The sequence below is a fragment of the Bemisia tabaci genome, chromosome 7 (assembly GCF_918797505.1).
Source record: "Bemisia tabaci chromosome 7, PGI_BMITA_v3".
Lineage (NCBI taxonomy): Eukaryota > Metazoa > Arthropoda > Insecta > Hemiptera > Aleyrodidae > Bemisia > Bemisia tabaci.
The window spans coordinates 4,712,584-4,729,621 of NC_092799.1; the positions used below are offsets into that span (position 1 = coordinate 4,712,584).

General features: G+C 42.0%; 1 protein-coding gene across 2 annotated transcripts in view; it reads right to left on the reverse strand.

The window, feature by feature from the left end:
• Positions 1-17,038, reverse strand: part of eIF5 (eukaryotic translation initiation factor 5) — a 45,755-nt gene that overhangs the window by 7,605 nt on the left and 21,112 nt on the right. The window contains exons 1-3 of one of the 2 annotated variants that reach the window (XM_019049366.2): positions 16,617-16,803; positions 3,648-3,765; positions 1,645-2,021 (exon numbers count right to left, since the gene is read on the reverse strand). In XM_019049366.2, coding sequence (XP_018904911.1) covers positions 1,645-1,801 — 157 coding nt within the window. In that variant the 5' untranslated portion in view covers positions 1,802-2,021; positions 3,648-3,765; positions 16,617-16,803. Of the gene's footprint in view, positions 1-1,644; positions 2,022-3,647; positions 3,766-16,616; positions 16,804-17,038 lie in introns of those variants that run through there. The other variant, XM_019049365.2, reaches the window with a different exon arrangement.

Genomic DNA, 17,038 nt, shown 5'->3' on the forward strand with positions numbered 1-17,038 from the left:
ATTGATTAAGTAAATGGCAAAAATAAAAGTGAAATCATTTGTATTATCTAACTTCCATTTGATACGTGTTGAATTAAGTTATAAATATCTTGTTTGGGGGTTGATTTTCAAATTACTCGTTTTGTGATTCGTTTTCTACATGGAAAGAAAACATGCCACCTTTTTTTTCTGGTTCAGCAGCCTGATTGTTGAAATTGTTTGTTTGTCGGGACGACATAGATGACATAGGTTAAAAGGCGAAGCGTGATTGGTCGGCTATGTCTTATCGCTGCTTTGTCGTGCCTATGTCGGGTTGACCTCTCGACAAGCTAACGGCACCACTTTAGTTTCCGACAGTATGTCGATCAATCCACCTGACAAAGGCACGATAAAGCAGCGATAAGACATAGCCGACCAATCACGCTTCGCCTTTCAACCTATGTCATCTATGTCGTCCCGACAAACAAAAAATTTCAACAACCAGGCTGCAGACCTTGTACACTGCCATGCTAAGGAAGAACGCCTTATGAACATTCAAGAGTTGCCAAATTTCCTCGGATAAAACATGTATTTTTGAGGAAATTTATGCATATCTTCGCTTGAATTTTTTAGATGATATAGATCACAATGCGAACAGATTTGTCTGAAAAATTTGAAAAAATATATCCAAAATTTTCCTGGTAAAGTCGTTTCATATTGGAGGAAATATGGCAACGCATGAAAGTTCATACAGCGTTCTTCCTTGGCACAGCAGTATAATGGCCCATTATTTGGTACAGTTCTCCATTCGGTTTGGGTAAGTAAGTTAGGGTGTTTAGTGGGTTCTTTGACTTGATTCCCTAGTAACACTCTGCACCTTTGGTTTTCCTTGTTTCTTACTTGAGAACTTCAGCAATAAGAAAATAACCAAGCTCTCATCCCTTCCACATTCAAAAAAGAGGAATAAGTTCTCTCTTAATAATTTTACCTTGGTTTTCCCCAATCGCGTTGATTTTTTAGACTTAGACGATAGCTATTTTGATCTTTTCACGATCATCATCAGGTCTTTACACTAAAACTTGGATGTGCGATATCCGTAAAACGAACATAACATGGTAAAACACTGATATTAAAAAACTTATTAAAAACATTTTTTGCGGGCCGGGTGCATCCTACAAATGTTTTTAATAAGTTTTTTAATATTCAAGTCTTACCATGTAATGTTCGTTTTGTAGATGTCACACATCCAAGGTTTAATGTAGTGACCTGATGATGATCGTAAAAAGATTGAAATAGCTATCGTCCAAGTCTAAAAAATCAATGTCATCGGGGAAAACCAAGGTAAAATTATCAGTTAAAATGAATCCCGATAAAAACAGATTCAACGTCAAATTAAGTCCTCTCTTCTCAAGCTCTGGTTAACATACCCCAAATGAAGACACCTTATCTGGGATTAAGTGAGAAATCAGCAGGGTCAGTCAGTACATACAGAGCATTCCAAATCTACACTTACGACTTCCATCTCTCAATTCTGAGAGTCCCAAATAGTTTGAAAACTGCTCATACATATTTTTGGCAGTATTATTCTACCAAAGAAGAAAAAAAACGCCTCCTTCTTTTGCTGGCTTGTCTAAAGGTGATGGAAAACAAATGTTAGAGACTAAGACTCAAGACTTTAATACTTACAAGTTGCTGGACGACCAAGAGCTTTAGCGACATCAGCCATGTTGACAATGACAGTTTTGATGCCGTTGCCCTTTCCCTCGACCTTGGCCATGAGGCGCGGCATCTTGTAACGGTAAAAGGCATCGGACACATTTCGATTGACGTTGACGGTACCCATGATGGAGCTGCTTTAACTTATCGTGGCGCGCAAATGATGAATGAGGGGAGATGTTGTGGGAGGTTGACAGTCCAGAAGCAATGATGACGCTAGCCGATCTAACTTGTAGAGTGAATTTTTTCTCTCATCAAAAGGCAGAGACGGGAGTAAAAACAGTCACGTCTCCCTAAATGGTTGTGATTTCCTATGGCGATGCCGATTACTGGAAAATTTTGATATCCTGCAAAAGAAAAATAAATCATCATCAGGTATATCTTAAGTCAGATAAGTTAACCATGTTCATTTGCTTGCGGGGTCACCATAACTGCAACAGAGTATTTACAGACTCAGCAAAATAAAATTCCCTGACTTTTTATCTTTTCCTTGACCAAGATATTCAAAACTCTTTGAATTTTCATACCAACAATTTGCTTAAAATACATAGAACTGAAAGAGAACAATTTTTGGCATTAACCTCACTGCCTGTGTCAATAACATGTGAACTTTTCTCCGACAGGTCTTGATCTTCCAAATAATGAAAACTCGAATAATATTGAGAATCATTCTCTTATTCACTATTCAGCGTGTTAGCTCAGGGCATAGAACCCCAAAGAAAACTAAGACTGAGTTTGCTTGTGTGGACATTGCTGATGTATTTCAACCTTTTAGATTTTTTAAATTTCTCATCTTTTACAAAAAATTCTTTGACCTGATGAAATTCCCTGACAATTTATTCCCCGAAGGAATATCGGGCCATGTCTCCGATGAACTGTTGGGATGGGCTTCATTGAAAAGATAGATGCTCAGACTCGAAAAAAGATATTCTGAGTTTTGAGTTTTTGAAATTTTTCGTTCTTCTCATTTTTTCAAGGAAAATCAAGCCAACTTCATTTCTTGAACTTTTCACGGGATATCTGTGACTTTATTGAAAAAATAAGTAACTTTGATTGCAATGTTGCAGATCTTCCTACATGTTATCTTTTTTTTAAAAAAAATACTAATTTCTTTTTTTCCTTTGAAATTTTCTGCAAATTATTTTGCTTCATTCAAACATATTCACAGAGAACGTAGATGTATCTGAAAATAATTTGCTATTGCACAGAATCAGGGATTTTAGCGTTGCGATGCAGATACTCGTATTTTGACTAAAACTGCCTTTTCGACCATAGAAAAAAAAATTGCGGGAAATTTCAAGAAATAACGCTGATTAGTTATACAGCTAAAGGATTCAAGGGATCAGCAATGTGGCAAATATCGAGATATTCGATTATCCAGTTTAGCAACACAGAAACAATTAAATTGTTGATTTAACAATTCAATCGCTTAAAAAAGGGACTGCAATATTTCAACGTAGATTTCACAACACAAAAATGCTCTTTTAACCACCCCGTGGTTAAAGTAGCATTTTTGTGTTGTGAAATCTACGTTGAAATATTGCAGTCACTTTTTTTTAGCAATTTAATTATAAAATCAGCAATTTAATTTTTTCCCTTCATTGGACGAAATTAGTATAACAACAATCTACAAAAACAGTAATTGGTTGAATTTGGATTATCAGCCTCACAAGAATGGCCATTGGTCAAAAAAGACGAGTGGGGAGAGGCTACCTTGAGATTTTGAGAGGCTGTTTGAGGAGGTTAGACTTCACAGAAATGGGCATGGATAATGTGGACATGAGAGAGATAATAATTCAGAAAAAAAGAGGAAGATAACGGTAAATGCTGCAAAAAAAGAAAGAAAATCCTGCTCGCAAGAAATTAGGACTTTCTTGAGTATGGTCTCGACAAAATTTATCTGGTACAAACTTGGAAAATTTTGACAAGAAACAGAAAATCAAAATAACAACACAATTAAAGGTTACACATACCTATAACTGATAGGCCACTGGTGCTTCAATGGAGTCATACACTCAGAGACACAGCCACGAATTGGCTCTACTGTCGTGTCTAAACTCCGAAACTTTCCTCTTGATAATGATAATGTTTCTGCAACAAAAAAAGAAGAGACTGTTGACACACTGTTACGATCGAAACCAAAAACGGATTCAGAAAACTTTATTTTCAAAACGCGAGCGGGATGTTTCATCACCCACAGGCAAGGCTTCGGATTCCTGTAAGGGCAGGACGAAACCTGAGTGCTTTGCCGATTCCTCACACAAGCCTCGTAGCATCAGCTGTCAATAGACGACAATTATTATTTCGATTACGGCTTAAACTTGACAACCCGGCTCAGCGAGGTGAGAGAGGCGGGGAGAAATTCTGCCGTGCTAAGAAAAAACAGCGTATGGACCTTCAGGAGTTGCTGAATTTCCTCCAATAAAGTAAAAAACTACTGAGGAAGTTGCGAATATTTCTCTTCCAATTATTGAAACAACGTACGCACATGTATCTAAAATATCGGAAAATTTTGAAAGAAAAATATGCATAACTTCCTCTCAGAAAACATGTTATCGGAGTAAATTTGGCAACTCTCGAATGTTCATCCGACATTTTTCTACAGCACGGCAGAATTTTGCGCCGTTGCTAGGCGATTTTGGGATGAGAATACGATGGACTAACACTGCCGGGTTAAGAAAAAACGTCGTACGAGCATTCGAATGTTGCCAAATTGCCTATCAGAAACTATTTATTTTGGAAGAAAGTTAGGAATATTTTTCATTGAAATAATTTTCATATACTTCAGATTGAATTACGAGCACAATTTTCTGAGAAATCGGAGGAAAATAAATTGTTATATTTTCCGGAAAATTCGTGATTTGTCGAGAAAGATTTGGCAACGCCTGAAGGATCATACGGCATTCTATCTTAGGACGGCAGAACAGCAAACCGAGGAAAGACTCTGAAACCAACTCACCAACAATAAACTTGGATGCAAAGATGCAAAATCGCATGAAACTTTAAAAAATGAAATTTCAAGAATTTCTTGCAATTTGGTGCAATTCCATGAAATTTTTCAAGAATTCTGCAATGAAATCAATATGCAGAGACGGTAAAATCTTCATTTTTGAAATTTCGGTGGGGATGAGGGGGATCGTACGTCATTCCCAAGCCTTTTTAACTTCCGTGAATCGAAATATTATTCCAGTCACTCTCCATGAAAAAAGTTGAATTAAGTAATACGAAACTGTTAGAAATCATTTCGTCGTTTTTAATTATCCCCTTTGAAATTAGAATCAACCGAGAATATCCTGTAGAGCTTCCTCTAGGCTAGTCAGTTAAAACAGAAAAAACATTACGAACAAAAAACCGCGATGAAAAACAACTGAGATGCATTTGAATCATGCGCAGAGTGTAAAACAGTACAGTGGGAGATTATTCCAAGTTGGGTTCAAACCAAACATGCAACTATTTTAACTCCGCGGTGGGCCAGGTTGCATACGCTCGATTTTGCGGGCGAAACATGAGATCTGCCCACGGCTTTGGCGATAGATCACAGGTGCAATTAGTGTTTTTCTCGAGCATGACGTCCGTTAGTTCCGGTCGACAATTTGGACTGCGCTGTAAGGAACCATGAGGCGAGGAAATTGAGCCTCAACTTCACTCTGGCGATTTATAGACGTCTTCAAATATCTTTCCAGAATCATTTCCTACTTGAATGACGATCAAAAAATGTTTTCCTTGCGTTTTGAAAGTCGACGGTGAAACTTCCAAACCAAGTTTCTCATTTGCGGAGTTTGAAAATCTCCGTTCCTAAGTTATTTTTTTGAAGAAGAACAGATCAACATTACTCCTCCGAGATTTTCAGAATTTACTTCGAATAGAGAGGATAAATCACGGATGTCTTTAAGATTTGGTGTTAAGCAGTTCTTCATTTCATAAACTGTGTAGGTACGACGGAAGTTTCATACCATCGGAGCTCCAGGCGTTGAACCAGTGTTACTTTCCATGACTTTCCCCGCGGTTTACCAATTCAGGGCTGCCACAGAATATAGGAAATTAAATTCCCTGACATTTCCCTGACACTTTTCAGTATTTCCGGACAATTGAAGATATACCATTTTGCCTAAAAGACATAATTTGAAAAGGTCTCCAGATAAGATTTGTTGCTCTAGACGTCAAATCCACTCTAGAGAGCTATTAAGGTGATTCGTCAAGCTCAAAAGAAGTGGTCGAACTGGCATGCGATATATCGCATCTTTTAGGTAAAAAATCTCGGCAGATTTTGAATTTTCAGCAAAAAAAAAGGACGATAGCCCCTGCGCATGAGCCTAAAGAATCATGCTAAACCCACAAATCGGCGAAATTCAGAGAAATGAAAGCAGGATAGTGTTTGGAAAAAAAACTCCTTATTCGATTCGGCTATCGATTTCTGTATCGAATGCGAGTTTTTTCCCAAACACTATCCTGCTTTCATTTCTCTGAATTTTGCCGATTTGTGGGTTCAGCATGATTCTTTAGGCTCATGCGCAGGGGCTATCGTCCTTTTTTTGCTGAAAATTCAAAATCTGCCGAGATGTTTGACCTAAAAGATGCGATATATCGCATGCCAGTTCGACCACGTTACTTCAGCTTGACGAATCACCTTAAAGGTAAATCACGAATTTTTTTCCTAGCACTTTCGTCATTTTTCCTGACATTTCCAGGTTTTACCTGACTTTCCCCGGTTCACAATACTTCCGCAACATGGCGTCACTCAAAATCAGCCTAAAAAACATTGCCAGAATAATATAAAAAAAATAATTTTTGACCAAAGCTGACTTTGGTCAAAAATTATGAGTTCAACTCGCCATCGGACAGAGTTTGGCGGACCCACCGACCGAATTCCGGACGCGTGTCCGTATTTTCAGGGCGGTCGACGGGCGGGAATCGCCGTAGCCGGGCAGGCGCCAACACGCTCGATAATCAACGCTAGAACCGCGGCTCCCACGCGCGGTCCGCCTTGGACTTGCGCGGTTTCCGCCGTCCAACCGCCGCACAGTGGACCCAGTTAACTGGAGAGGTCGCACATGAAAATTTTGACTAAAACTCCAAATGGACCACTAGACAAGGTATGAATTTAAGCGATTTGATGTATGTTTCTTGACCAGAATTTCACGTAGAACACGATGGGCGCAACGAATATTACTGAAACTAACTCCTAACGAAGATATCAACGTTTTTATTTTACATTGGTTACGAGGAATTTGAACTGCCCGCTCACAAGAAACTCAAAGCTCTACGAGAGTCAAATCGCGCACTACAACGGTTTCAGCAAGCTTCTCAATCGAGCAATGTTCATTTCCAACCATATGTTGTTCAAACTATTAGCAATTTGCTATAGTTGAGCCGAAGCGTCAAGATTGAGGTTGCCAGATTTTTGAATCGCAGATACTGTCATGATAACGTTTAGAGCGCGACGTGAATCACGTAGAGTATTGAGTTTTCATGAGCGGGTGGTTTAAATTTACGCATCAAGAATCATTAAATATCTCCGTAAGGAGTCCATTTCGTTAATTTCCGTTGTGCGCATCGTGTTCTACGTGAAATTTTAGGTAAGAAACATGTATCAGAGTGCTGAAATTCGTACTTTGTCTAGTGGTCCATTTTCAGGTTTATTTCGTCCAGTGGCGTGGCGTGCTTTGCGATATACCGATTGATCGGCCATTTAAACCAATGGAAAAGTATCGATAGACAGGGTGTTCGCAGCGAACACCTTAATAATCGATTATTCACCCCAACTTCGTATGGGGAAAAATCGATAGATCGCAAAGCACACCACGCCACTGATTTCATCACAATTCAAATTTCAATGGGTGCCTCGGGAAGAAATCTAACGAAGAAACCAATAGAACCACCGTTAAACCTCAAATTTTAGTAAAGGAGGAGTTATAAGCTCTTCAAGTTTTCAAATTTGGTTCGGCCTCTCCCATTGATTAGATCCACCTTGAGTCGCACTCTGAGGCCAGAAAAATGTGGAAATTAAAAGCTTATAACGGAGAATTTGCAAACAAAAATTTAATTGCTTCATCTAAGAGTGCGTAATGAGCTGAGTTCGTACAGGGTTGTCACAGAATTTAGAGAATGAAATTCCCTGACACATTTGGGGAAAGTCCCGGACAAATGAAGATATGACAGAGGGTTAAGAAGACATGAATGAAAATAGTTTTCAGGCAAGATTTGTTGTTTGAAATCTCAAACCCATTCTAGAGAGCAAATAAAGGTGATATAACGAATTTTCCCTGACATTTTCGTTATTTTCCCTGACATTTCCCGGTTTTCCCCGACTCTATAAAATTACGTATTTTGGCACAGTAGGTTATTTTGTCGCATTTTCTCGAATAATAAAGAGTTTGCACGAAATATTTCATTCCTTCATCTGAAAGTGCTCAACGGGCTGAGTTCGCAGAATTTTTCGTTACTTTTAGCCAATATGGAAAATTGCAGAAAAATAGATTTATAAGTGAGGAAATAAACCGCCTTGTGACGTAATCTAGCAGCATTTCCCATTTGAACACATGTATTTTGGCAGAGTGTATCATTTTGTCGTACCTCCTCTAGTAATTATTCAATTCAGAAACGAAGGTAATCCTCGGGCTCAATTCTCTCGGTAGTTTCATCTAAAACATGAAAGTCACCGAAGTTCAGACACCTGCAAATTCTCCATCGTTCAATTTAGAAACCAAGGATATCCTCATGCTCAGCTTTTTCGGTAATTTAATTTTAAACGTGGCATTTACAAAATTTAAACACCTGCAAACTCTCAATTGTGCTAATACAGAACCAGGGTGTCTGTTTTCTTTCATTTTGGGAATTCCTGATGAAATCCTGATATATCCTGATTTTTGACTACTAAATCCTGATTTCATAATTTTTCCAAAGCCTGATTTTTTGCGGGGAAAAATTAAAGTTTCTGCATAAGCGTATGCGAAAGCACAAAAAAAATCCGATCGGACAGCCGACTTTTCTCAAAATCCTGATTTCACGACCGATTATTCCTCAAATCCTGATGAAATCCGGAACTGATGCTGGACACCCTGAGAACGTAGGGGTTTACACAAAGGTTCTCATCGACTTCCTCGTGAAGTTTCCTTCCAAAATCACCCCCTACGATTTACACGATTTAACGAAATGTACATAAAATCGTGCAGTTTTAGTAAAAACGTACGTCCGACCAATCAGAACGGCTCATTCAACTGTGCGTCGATCGGCCGAGCATGAAGCCATGATCCAGTCGGATTTTGTTCCGCCGGCATTCCTGCTCGCTCGGCACTAGAACCGCACATCTACAACGGGGTTCCCCTTGGATTTGCGTTGTTGTGGCTAGGCGGGGCTGAGTTGCGTTCGGCGATTTTCCCGAGGCCGAAGAAAGCGCTCACGTGCTGATTAATTATTGCCACCGTAGCCCCCCCCCCCCCCCCGGTTGCCGCGCTTCAAGGGTAATTAAGTATGAATAATGCAGGATATTTTATTGATAACCGCCCGACGAAAAAAATCCACCGGCTGATTCGTGCGCTGCATTCGCTTCGTCGACGGCTGCATGGTGGGTGGAAGATGTGTTTCGATGGAAAAAACCGTACTGCGAGCTGATGGTTGGGATCGGTAGACAAAGCTATAGACAAGCTATAAGACAAAAAGGATATGGGGGGATCCTGCTGGTGGAAACGGGTGGTTCAAATGGACAAAGGAAGTAGGTAATGGACTAACCAACGGCAACCCACCAGAGACTCAATAGTGAGTCGATTTTTTCTCCCTTGATCTTCAACAACCACCCATTTCAACCAATAGGATCGCTCCATACTCCCTATTTCTTCTTTGTCTATCGCTTTGTCTATCAATTTCAACAATCAGCCCACTGTTTCAGATTGGTAGTGCTCATAGTTCTTCCTTAGTCAGTTCCTTTCCTTAGAAGGCTCCACATGATTTATATTAAGATTCAGGTTTAACGAAACTGGAGTAAAATTCTGGAGTAGAGCCTAGAAAATTAACCATTCCTAGGGAATGCGATTATTAGCCGATACGAAAAATTAAAAATACTAGAGAAAAAATTGACCAGGCTCTAAGGGCAGGAACTCAGTATTACAAGAGCATAAAAAAGTTGATTATTTTTAAAAAGTAAGGCATCCTGGTGCAAGAGAAAAGTATGAACGCTGTCCTATTGTGGGAAGAGAGGACACTGCTTTTACTTAAAGTTTAATTTTCCCTAACTTTCAGCAGGGCCGGACTAAGGGGGTGGCCACATGGGCCGCGGCCCATGGCGGCAACTCTAGGGGGCGGCAAATTTTGCAATTTTTTTTAATGTAGGTATAAAAAAAAATCGGATTTAGAAAAAAGAATTGCAAATGAGAAAAGGCTAAAAAATCTCTTATTTCCTGAGAGAATAGTAATTTCTAATTTTGTCGTCTTTCAGTGATACAAGAGACAGCACCTTTAATTAGTCGAGTTAAGAGAGAAACCAAACACACAATTTGGCCTGGAACGGCGCGACTTAGGGAGAAATGATGACGAGGACTTGAGATGAAAACGAGAAGCCTTCGGCGCGGCAATCGGCATGTAACACATATTAGCGCCTACAAGACTGCACAAATACTTCACGCATTGCATCAAACACAGTGCGGTTACTGTGGTCAGCGTGAAACGGATAGCGCCTACAAGACTGCGTGAATACTTCACGCATTGCGCCAAACACGGTGCGGTCGGCGCGGCGCGGCGGCCGAAGTTAAAATCATTAAACCTTTGTGTTTGTTCTTACATAATTTTTTTGTTCATTTCTTATGAATGGAAGGCCTTGTCCATTAGAGATAGGTTTACGGAACTTGACTTTCGCGCAAGGTTCCGTGACCTTTTGCTAGTAGTGTTGACAGGGCTTTCCCAGAAAATGTGTTCAACACGAGTAAACGCGTCTTATGTACCCCTCCCCCGCTAGCACGTTCACTTGATGGTTTTTATTGATGTTTCAAAACGAATGAGAAGGAGGCAGCAAAATACAGGCGGCCCATGGGCGGCAAGTAGGAAAATCCGGTCCTGACTTTCAGGTCATTTTAGCTCTCTCCTGATAAAATTTCCAGCCTTTCAGAGACCCAGGTTTCCACAAATTTTACTGGCCTTTTGTGGGGAAGGAAGACAGTGCTTATACTTAAAATACATTCTCCCTGACTTTCAGATCATTATTTAAAGCGCTCTTTTAATGAAGTCTCCAGATTTTAAGTGACTTAGATTTTTACAAATTTTTCCGATTTTCCTCGTTACCCTTTACTCGCAGGCCACCCCGTTCCTGTAAAGAGCGTCTACGTCGTTAACTTTTCCAAGTCCCATATTGACGTTGAAAAAAGTTCGCGGAATATTGAGGCACTCCCCAGGAGATGAAGGCAAGCCCCCCTGCCCCCCCCTCCTCCTCAATGTGTTGCGCAGCCGACTGATTTCGTGATCGCGCCACGCTACTCCACAAATCGATTGGTCCCTCGAGACTGATTGTCGGGCCGTATTATGAGGAGCCAATCAGGAAAGGAGGTGCGAGACGCCTTGTTTTGTTTGGAGCCGAGATGTCGGGTCGCCAGGCAACGTCGCGGTGGATTGCAGTTCCGTGACGTAATAACCGCCGAATCAGTTCCTTGCCGTTATGCAGCCACTGACAGCCAGCGCGGCGGCGGCGGCACCGCACTCGGCGCACTGCGCTGCTCAACATTGCGGAGCTGGCTTTCCCAGCGCACACGATTTCCGACAAAACGGAAGTGATTTGCGAGCGTGAACCACGTCCAAGAGTCCATGTTCCGTCAAAGAGTTATCGACAAATCATACCGCATATTCGTTTGATACACTCAGGCTTTTGATGAATATTATCCAATGGTCCAATTGGATTACATTTTGCAATGAGGAACCACCATCTCTGGCTCTTCTATAAAAGCACCTTTCTGCATAGGGAAACCAATGGCCCCAATGACCAAAATGAAAAAAAATTCCCGATTTTCTCGCAAAATTTCCGCACTTTTTCACTTCTTCCGGACCGCCTTGAAAAATCAGTACTATATCCGGCCTTAAAGACACCCTGAAATGACTTTCAGGGGTTTAAGCACGTAAGGTTAAGTAAAAAATCTCGGCAGATTTCGACTTTTTCTCCAAGGCTCCTCGTAGAATGCCAAGATGCAACATTATGCGTTTTTCTCCGCGAGGTCTTTTCCTCCTCTTTCACACCCGATATGCTTCATCATGAATTTTCCCGGGCCCTCACGTTGCTTCCATTCGTTGCTCATTACTGCGAGCACTGCTGAAAGTAATTAAAATGCAATACATTGATACTTGACCTCAACGACTCGCGAACAGGCAGATCTTATCAAAATTACACAGACTTGAGGCGACCGTCGTCGAGAAACAGCCGATTTTTTAGCGGCAATGACTCGTTACTTCACAGCGAGTACTTTAGTTTTTCTTTCCTTTCGTGCCAACTCCTGTCGATGCACTCATTGGTGGATCCAGCAAATTGGCAACATTGTCTTTTCTCCATTTAAACCTATGGAAATGTATCGATTTTTGAAAGGGCCACGTGCTCTGACAAGAATCGAGTATTTAGCATTGGTTTAAATGGAAGCAATCCGGTGTTGCCAAATCGCTGGATCCGCCTATGAATGCACTCGAATGATCGAACTGGTAGATTTATCTAGAGTCCCTCTATACTGAGAGTTAAGACAACCCCCCTTCATGGGATCACAAACGGGAATAAAGATTACACAAATTGATAATTTTTCGTAATCTTTGATGGGCTCATTCTAAAATTCCTTTCTCCGTTCTTTCTCTCATTCCGTTTGTTCCTTGCCAAACCCGTTATTCCCCGGTCCATTCTAGATTACAATCTTTGCAATCGGTGAAAATGTAATCTTTATTCCCGCTTGTGACACTGTTGAGGCCTAAAATACGGGAACCAATCAGAAATGGATTCACATTGTCTTAACTCTCAGTATAAAGGGACTCTAGATTTAACCTGAGTCCACCTAGCTACATCACGCGTTACTTTTCATTTTGAAAAGAAAATTGAAAGGCATCCTGATTTGACTTCCGTCTTCAGACTCGAGGGAAAACCCCCTGACTTTCAGTCGGTGGCGATTTTTGCAAGTTGGCAACACTCTTTAGTCTCCATTTAAATGTATATTAAACAATCGATTCTCGGTGAAGCAGCCTGTGCCTGTCTCACCGAGAATCGATGAATTCAATGGATTTAAATGAAGTATTACATGTGTTGCCAATTTTTTCGAATCGCCACTGCTTTCAGTGCTCAAATCCGACAAGCGCCATGCGCAAAAGGCGCCTGAATATTTCTCATTGGCACCTAAATATTCGTAGTCAGCTAGTTATAAATGTGCTGAAACCCAGCCAAACTTTCGCAATTGTCGTAATTGCTGCTAACATCTCCTAGGGACACCTCTAAAGGGATTCAATTGGGTACAAGAAAGCTTCGAGAATATCATCGTCCTCTGATGTGAGGGCGTATCTCGATTTTTGCATGAGCTCCCGAAAGCGTGGATTTGCATTTGAAACAGGGCCCATGTGAAAATTGAGATACGCTCTTACGTCACAGAAGCGACAGTAGGTGATCACTTAAGGGAATCCGGATTCTGAGGTGCCAAAAGACACCCAGTTCTTATCGCAAATGATTTGGACTGAGTTAAGCAGAAAGGAACCAACCCACATTTTGGAAAAAATTGAGTTATAAGTGGTTTTGAACTCAACCACTGCTCTACTATCTATCGCCAAAAATTCAAAGTTTTCGTTGGAGCACATTTTGCAGAAATTGAACTTGAAGTTTATTTTTTACATTGAGTCTTATGCAGGAGCCAAACTTTAAACCTCTTTTTCTCCGTTCGATCCCGATGTGGCTTGGTTCCTTTCTGTTTAACTCCGTCCATTTAAGCAAAAACGATTTCCGCCCCTGAGAATTAACGAAACTGCGACTGATTTTCATCGATTTTCTGCGTTTTCCCCCAAAGAGGGGGGGGGGGAGGAGGAGGTCAAAGCATATCGACGGTGTAAGTCGGCAATCACACAACTCGTTTGCGGTGTCTAAAAATCTCCGCCTCTATGTTATTTTTTTTAAAGAGAACGAATTGACATCATTCCTTGAAATTTATGCAGAATTTTTCTCGCACAGAGAAGAAAAATCACGGAAGTTTTAAAAAATTGCGGTTGAGTAGTTTTCCGATTGAAAAATAACGTATGACAGGAAGTCTGCGACGTCGCAAACCGAGTTATGCGATTGCCGACTTGCACCGTCGATATATTCGGATTGCATTCTGCAAAAAGGAACCAGAAGCATTGCAATGGTGCTAAGATTGTGCGACTTCATCCTTTGCAATAAAATTACTAAAACCATGAAAAAATATATGAAATGTACAAGATAATTTTTGTCTTAAATTTACAGTTTTTAGCGAGTAAAATAAAAATTGTTAATGGATAATCAGAATCAGGGTTTTCTCCCAAGACAAAAGAAGTTGCACAGTTTTAGCAACATTGCAATGCTCCTGGTTTCTTTTTGCAAAATGCAATCCATTCAATACTCAATAAGAGAAATGAATCATGTTCTTAACTCTGCGGACTGCATCTACTGATTTTTGTCGATTTTCTGCGTCTTCCCTCGAAAGGGGGGATGCTCATCTGGGGAAAATCACTTGTCAATCGCCACAAAAATCGCGGAAGTCGTCCCACAGTGTGAGGGGAGAAATAAGTGTGACAAAAATATAAATTTAGCGCGCGGTTAGAGAGCTTACATACTAATGATACAACTCATGCATTTCAAACTGAGCCTCATTGCGAAAAACTTGGTGTCGAAGCATGGTGATTCCCGAGTTTCTTCAGGATGCATGGTCGATTGATTACCGATATATCCCCATTAGAAACTGTGGTGGAGAATCGAATATTAAGGTGTTCGTCGTGAACACCCTGATTATCGATCCTTTTCCATGCTTTTAATTGGCAGCTCAATCTATATATCGCAAGCACGCCACGCCACTGGGCCAGATCGGTGTGCAGTGAGAAAATTCCGACTGCCGAAGACATAAATCCCGATGCCGAGGGCACAAAAGCGGTGCACGACGATGCACGCAATAAAACCTCTAATTAGCAAGACGACTTGGAGACGGAATAAGATGAATTTTAAGTTTGATTTGAGCCGCTTTCATGCGGCGGTGATGCACTCGTGCATATTCAAAGTGCTAAAGGGCTTCCGAGTGCATTTCTGAATTTAGCAATTGAGGCTCTCCGCGAGAATAAAGCAGCGATTTCAAGAAAATTTGATAAGGAGGGACGGATATTGAGCTACACACGGGAAACCCATGACACTTTTCATCGGGAGAAGAATAGCAATTTTTATTCTTATCATCAGGACTAAAGAAGGGACAACATGAATCGGTTTCTGTTAAACGGGCGAAAGTCTAAAAGCTCATGAACCCTGGCTTCCGTTGCTTACCCAGGATGCTGAGGCTCATGAGTTTATGAACATACGCCTGGCGAACAGCAACCGATCCAACTGGACTAAAATACACTTTGCAATAAGAAACTGACAGGGGTGCAATGAGTTTCAGAAAGCCATGATCTAGCGTTTTTGTCTCACAGCTATATTCCAGATCTGAGTACGGTCAAATTCCCGATTTTATGGCAAAAGACTTCATTTCACGGTAACAAGCGCAATTTGCCCATTTTTAAAGCATTCCTGAAGAATTCCCTAAAAAATACCTTCTTTCGCTGCAACTTCTTGAGAAGCGGGCGATGTAATCGCTATTCTGGTGACAAACACGTGGAAAACAGACATGGTTGCCAGCCAAATTATTTTTTTCCATTCCCTGACTTTTCCCTGACTTTCCAATATTTTTCCCTGACTTTTAAGTATGGATCTGACGCAGTCTGTTAAAGTGAGTAGTCAGTTGATCCCGCAACGCGAGCCCGAGACCGCCCGCGCCTAATTCCACGAAAAATTAGAAAAATCCCTGACCAACACCGAAATTCCCTGACTTTCCCAGACTTTTCCCGGTTGATTTTTTTTTCCCTGACTTTTCCCGGTTTTCCCGGTCGCTGGCAACCCTGAACAGAGGAGGAAAGCTGACGTCGAAGGATTGCTTGAATCCATTTCCCTAACCCCACGCGCCTGTCTTCACCGTCCCGAACGTCACGTCATGACACACTTCGTCGCTCAGCTGGGCAAACGGTCGTAAATGCATGATGAGGTACGCCCAGCCCCTGCCGTCCATATTCTCCCATAATTCCCATGATTCTCCCTTCTCCAATTCCCTGGCTGAAAAATAACATCGGGGATGGGCTAACGTATGCTACGTAAAAACAAGGTCAAGACGTGGGATTACGTCGTTTGGAGGCGTCACGGATGAACGATCGAATCGCTCGTCTTCCAGGGGATGCTCCCTATCTTGGACCGGAAAACCATCTATGACGTATCATCGACAAAAAATAACGTCAAGACGTGCTAAGACGTCAAGTTATCACGTCAGGCCGATGGAACGGACGGAAAACCAAGTATGCCTATCTATTACGCTGCACATAATAAGGTCACGACGTGAAGATACGTCTCGTTGGATGGCATCGCGTTTGATCGATCGAATAAATCCTACGGATGGTTCTTCGGGCCGGATGGTCTTTCGGGCCATCCGGTTCGAAGGACCATCGTCGCCAACCTATCCTCCATTTCCCACATATGTTGCACTTAATAAGGTCATGAAGAAGGCATCAAGTCTGAGCGAAGGAACGGGGGATGATAAGCGAATCAACCCCCGAGAGACCACAGACCATCGTACATTTGCCACATATGCTACTTGGACATAATAGAAAGACGTAGGGATACGTCAGGGGTAGTCATCTGGTCCGGGCGACGGAATGGACGGTCCCCAGGGGCTGACGTGTGGAAACATAGGCGTTGTCGTTCTTACCTGCGGGGCCGAAAAGCACCATATGTTTTGGGTACGTCAGATGCCTAGAACACCTTCGGAGCACGGAACTGGAAAAAGCGATCGGGTTCGAAGTAGGGGGAAGGAGCGAAACGGGGTGGAAGGCGCACGACACTGGGCACCTAACCAAGACGGAGGCGACGACGAGACCGAACGACGGAGCGAGGGGCGAGCAGCGAGCGACTGGAAAAAAGAGTCTGGAAAAGCACCGAGATGACCCGATACTCCGACAAAAGGGTTGCTCGGCGGGGCTGCCAGATCGCGTTGGGGTCGCCGCGGATCGATGCCGAGCGGGGGCTCTTCCGCCGGGAGCGCAGCGCCGCCTGGCGGGCGTCCCCGCAACGGCGGGAGGGGCGCCCAGGATTGATTGCCCGCGCCCCGAGCCGACGCACTCGGAGCTTTCG